The 5,611-nt window shown below is 42.4% G+C and overlaps 1 protein-coding gene across 1 annotated transcript in view; it reads right to left on the bottom strand.

Annotated features, from left to right (window-relative positions):
- The window catches only part of TSGA10 (testis specific 10), a 15,306-nt gene extending 11,928 nt beyond the window's left edge, over nt 1–3,378 (bottom strand). Inside the window, 1 exon segment of the mRNA XM_017737179.1 lies at nt 3,348–3,378. Within this exon segment, the coding sequence (XP_017592668.1) occupies nt 3,348–3,378 (31 nt within the window).
- Between the last annotated feature and the right edge of the window lie 2,233 nt (nt 3,379–5,611).

The raw sequence follows: 5,611 nt of genomic DNA on the forward strand, positions 1-5,611 counted from the left end.
CCTCCCCCCCCCCCCCCCTCCCCTCCACCCGCCCCGCCGCGTTCCCTGGGAGCCTGGCAGCGGCCGGCGAGCTGCCGCGCCCTCCCAAACGCCCCTCTCCGCATGCCAAGCCGGGAGGTGGTTCGTCTTCTTCAGGTATCTGGTTATTCTGGATGGTTGTGAAGAGCTCCTGGAAACCCCGACTCCAGCTCTCCCCCGAAGGAAAAGCTATTCATATAACCATTACATTCTCACAGTATTGTCCTTTCCTCCAGGCCAGGCCCATTCCTGAGGGAACTGGTGGATGAAGTGGCTAAGCCACTATCCATCATGTTTGAGAAGTTGTGGCAATTTGGTGAAGTTCCTACTGATTCGAAACGAAATATGGAAGACACAGGGAAATACAGGCCAGCAACTCTTGCCTTGGTATCTGTCAAGACCATGACACAGATCCCCCAGGAAACTATACTACGGCACATGGAAAATAAGGAGGTAATTAGTGGCAGTCAACATGATTTCACCATGGCAAATCATACCCGACAAATTTGGTGGCCTTCTACAAGGGGGTTACAGCAGTGATGTAAAGTAAGTGGTGAGGGAAAAGCAACTGCTGTCATCTACCTGGGCTTGTGCAAGGCATTTGACACAGTCTGACACAACATCCTTGTCTCTAATCAGGAGAGATATGGACTTCAAGATGGACCATTCTGTGGATAACAATTAGATGGATGGTTGCACTCAAAGTGGCCAATGACTCAATGTCCAGGTGGAGACCAGTGGTGTTCTTCAGGGGTTGATACTGGGCTGCTGCAGTTTAACATCTGTCAGTGACATGGACACAAAGCTGGGAGGAGAATGGATGGAGAGCAGCCCTGGGGAGCAGGACTTAAGGATGCTGGTGGACAAGAAGTTCAACATGAGCTGGCAATGTGCCCTTGCAGGCCAGAAGGCCAGCCACATCCTGGGCTGCAGCAAAAGAAGTGTGCCCAGCAGGGCAAAGGAGGTGATTTTCCCCTCTCTACTCTGCCCTCATGAGACCCCACCTGGAGTGCTGCATCCAGGTCTGGAGCTAGAGAAAGACACTGACCTTTTTGGAGGAGTCCAGAGGAGGGACACTGAGCTGATCAGATGGCTGGAGCACCTCTCCTATGAAGACAGGCTGAGAGAAATGGGGTTGTTCAGCCTGGAGAAGAGAAGGCTCCAGGGAGACTTTCCAGTATCTAAAGGGAGCTTACAAGAAGGCTGGAGAGAGACTTTTCACCAGGGCATGTAATGATAGGACAAGGGGGAATGACCTCAAGCTGAAGGAGGGAAGGTTTAAATTAGATAATAGGGAAGAATGATTTATTTTCAAGAAGAATTAACTTCTTCTTAGGAGGGTGATGAAGCACTGGATCAGGTTGCCTAAAAAGGCTGTGGAGTCCCCACACCTGGAAGTGTTCAGCATCAGGCTGGATGGAGCTCTGAGCAACATGGTCTAATGGAAGGTGTCCTGCCCATGAAAGGGGAGTTGGAACTAGGTGGTCTTCCAAGCCAAGCTATTCTGTGACTCTATGATTTCCTTGAGCCAGGAGTTCTGTAGGACAGAAGCCAAGCAGCTGTAATGGACATACTGACTTCTGGCTCAGTACAGCACAACAGCTTACCTAAATAGCTTTCTAGCAAGCATGCAGTCTCTGCACTTTTATTTTCTTTACTCTTGCTTTCCAAAATGATCATAATATCTGTAGTTCCTACAGGTGTATATGACTGAAATTCTATAAAATGAAAGGTTAGAAATATTCCTAAAAAACATTTCTAAAAAGATGCATTGTAAAATCTTGTACAAAATTATCAGTAAACCCCTTTCCCCATTAATTCTGATATAAATATTTATGACCACTACTTTCATAGAAATTTTAATTATTTCTCTACTTGATTTCATCTTGGGAGGTTTTTGAATAACTCTTATCTATGAAAATTCAACTTTCAGTATCAGGTTTATTATGTAGAGCACAGTTTCTCAATAAACATTACTAAAGTCAAGGAAAGGTGCTCATATTTCTTTTTGGTTTTAAGTACAAATGAATACTGAGTGACCGGTTGCTACCACATCTTTTTGAAGAGCTTTTTTGTTGGGGGAGGCAGTTAAGCCAAGCTTCTCCTCAAGTGACACAACAATCTCTCCACATCTTGACAGAAAAAAGGTTACTTCCTCAAATAACAGTTAAATTCTTCATAGTTATTTGGGGATGGAAACAGGGGGATGGATCATAAATTGGCACACTCAGACACCGCCCATTGCTGTTTTGAGTGAAAATCTTTTAAAAAATTCTTTCAAAGCACCTTTAACCCAAACTTCCCAGGCCCACACATGGAGCATAGGCCTTGCCTGTGATTAACGCAAAAGCCTCAGCAAAAGGGAGGGAAAGGCAGCATGAGCAATGCTTACAGGTCAGAAGATTTCAGAGAGCCAAGCAGCCAAGTCTTGTCAGTCCAGCCCTAGGAGAGAGATGGGTATTCTGAAACTGCCACAGCTGATCAGCCGGGACTGACAGTGAACTCAGGGAGCTCAGCTGAACACCTCTACTCTAATTAGGTTCATCTCTTCCAGAAACTAATATCCAAGGAGACACTTTTACAGATGAAAACTCCAGCAATTGCCACACAATCTCTCTGGCCTGACAAGAACAAAACAAGTGTTAAATAAGACTGACTTAATCTTGTGAAAATAGCTTCCTTTAATTAAACCTCATCTTCTATCCAAAGCCCATCTAATTTATGTATCTATTTGTAAGACTATGTGCCAGTTGTATCATCCAGAATAAATATTACCCTTAGCACTACACTTCTTTCTTCACAGTGTCAAACATTAGCTTTGCATATATAATAAACCCCAGTCTGAACATATTCCTGATTTTTAATGCCAGGACTAACATTATTACTGGTTTACAAACACTGTGAAGTTAAAACCTCAGAGTATTACGAGGCTAATTATGCTTTTCTTTATTCCACCAACAAAATCATTTGAGAGAAATTACTTCTTATGTTTTCTTATATCCCAAGATAAGAGTTCTTATTAACAGTACCTCTGGCTGCATATATCTTCTTCCTGGAACAGCACAGACAGGAACAAGCAGAGTGGTGCCTTTGAAGAAAGTGATGCAAAAAGGGTAAGGAGGCCTTGTGAACCCAGTGACTCCTACTGCCTCTTCATGGCAACGATATAAACAGCCTTTGAAAGAGGCTGCTTTAGGTATTCCCAAAGTCAAGGTGAGAAACCAGACAAAATGTCCTCTCTTCCCTGCTAGCCACTAGCACAGGTTTTATATTCTGGAGACAGTGCAGGGTGAATAATGGGGTCTTTCGGCAAGCAGCCACTATTAAGCACTCATGGATACAGCTCGCCTTTTCAGACATTAGGAGTGAATAACACCTCTGAAATACAATCCCCACCTAAAGCCAGAAAACAAATTGGAAGATTTTAACTTCCAGAAACAGAGCAAGACAAACAAGTTGTTTTCTTTTCCCTCTCCCCATCCTGGATTTCTTGTAGATCTTTCTTTCAGATTTTGGCAAGGTGGAAGAGAAGACTCTGCATTATCATGTTTATCTCCAAAAGAGATGTGAAAAGGGCATTTCATGTTTTCCTAACTTTAACAGAATTACTCTGTGTAAAAATTCATTTTAGGAGTGGCATTATACATTTTAAATTGGTTTTGTTCTGGTATGTCTAAGGTATCCTCTAAGGGACATATGATGAGTTATCTTTTATATCTTAATGCTGGTTAATGTTGTGCAGAGCAGTTGCATTGCTTTTTGTATACCAAACAATGCTTTGTTGATCAAAGAAGAAATTAAATTCATACACAGGATTGTTTTCAAAAGTGAAAATAATAATTGCTGTATTTTACAGATATGTGATTTATACAATAGTAGTAGGAGCATAAACAATTTTTAAACGTCCAATCCAGAAGAGATAAATAAATCATGCTGTGCATTTACAAATTCATACTTTTATTGTCAGAATATTTCTAATTATCTTGCTGGATTTGTCCTCAACAATAGGAAAGCATTTACTGTTGCATGTGTATTTCAGCTTATCAGAAACAGACCCATGACATTTTTATGTCCACCTAGTATTCTGCACTTTACATTTTTTGGCAAATTATGGTTCTAACTATGAAAACAGTTTTTGACTAGAAAAACAGAGAGTGCAACAGCTCACAGTAGGTTTTTAGGGACACCCCGTGGCAAAATGACATACTGCAAGTGTTCAAGAATCAAGTGACAAAATGGAAACAAATGGTCCCACATTTTCTTTGGGTTTTACTAACATCAGATGTCTCACAAGGTGCATTTCCATACTTCTGACCAGTGCTAGACTGCACGGGTTCACTTTTGTATTTTGTCAACTGCCTTCAACGTTGATTTCCAGCACATTTTTATGGACGAAGTCCAAATGCTCTTTACCTTGTACATTACAGAATAGTTCACCCCAGTGAAAAATTATCACCAGTCTAATTCAGTGAAAAGTTATGCCCATTTCAAATTGCTTAAAAAAATTACCAACTTTTTTTTTTTTAATATGACAGTACAACATTCCAGTTGCTGGCACACACATCACATCATGTTCCTTTTAGAGCCTTTTTCTCTCACTAATCACCACCAGCACACATGTTATGATGGTTTCTTACTTTTTACTTGCCCTACTACAGCCACACAGTTCTTTTAAGGCAGAATGGAAGACAAAGACATGCAATGTACCTTTTAGAAATACACATCCATGAACGAGAGAAATACACCACATATTTGTCCATAGGGATAATACTGTGGATAAAAAACTTCAGCTAGCACTGAACATTGTCCCATGGTGTGAGCTTAAGCACAGACAACGGCTTTTCAAGAAGAATTGTAGCTGAGGTCTGCTCGACTTTAAGAATGGCTTAAATGCAAATCTGAAGACAATCTGCTGCCGGCAATACATCTAGTCTTTGATCACTTTCCAGCTTGTTAACGAATTATGCTATCAACATTTAGCTTCTATATCTTCACGAGCATTATAGAGAGTTTCTGTTTATTTCAAAAGTCTCTGTGCATTTGTGTTAACCCTTTCAGTCGCCTTGTGAACTCATAAAAGCTTCTAGCATCCACAATATCCTGCAGAGAGGAACTGCACATCTGGGTCTTGCAAGAAAAATCATCCATTTTATGCATTGTGCACCGGCCTCTTGTTGCCACGACGCTGTAAATATTGTGGGCAATGCCCCTAAGTATCTGAAGTGAAGGTGTGAAGCGGATGAAGCCAGGCTCTTCCCGGAGGTGCCAAGCAACAGGACAAGAAACAATAGCCAGAAACTGATGCACGGGAAATTCTACCTGAACATGTGGACGAACTTCTTTGCTAAGGTGACTGAGCACTGGAACAGATTGTCCAGAGAGGGTGTGGAGTCTCCCTCACTGGGGATATTCAAGAACATCCTGGACACAACTTTGTGCCGCGTGCTCTGGGACAACCCTGCTTGAGCAGGAGGCTGGACCAGAAGACCCAATGTGGTCCCTTCCAACCTGACCCATGCTGTGAGTCTGTAACCCGGTCATTCTCGCTTCTTCCCAGCTCGCTCCCCCTCCCAGCGCCGTGGCTGCGCCGGGA

The sequence above is a fragment of the Corvus brachyrhynchos genome, unplaced genomic scaffold, assembly GCF_000691975.1.
Source record: "Corvus brachyrhynchos isolate BGI_N302 unplaced genomic scaffold, ASM69197v1 scaffold83, whole genome shotgun sequence".
Classification (NCBI taxonomy): domain Eukaryota; kingdom Metazoa; phylum Chordata; class Aves; order Passeriformes; family Corvidae; genus Corvus; species Corvus brachyrhynchos.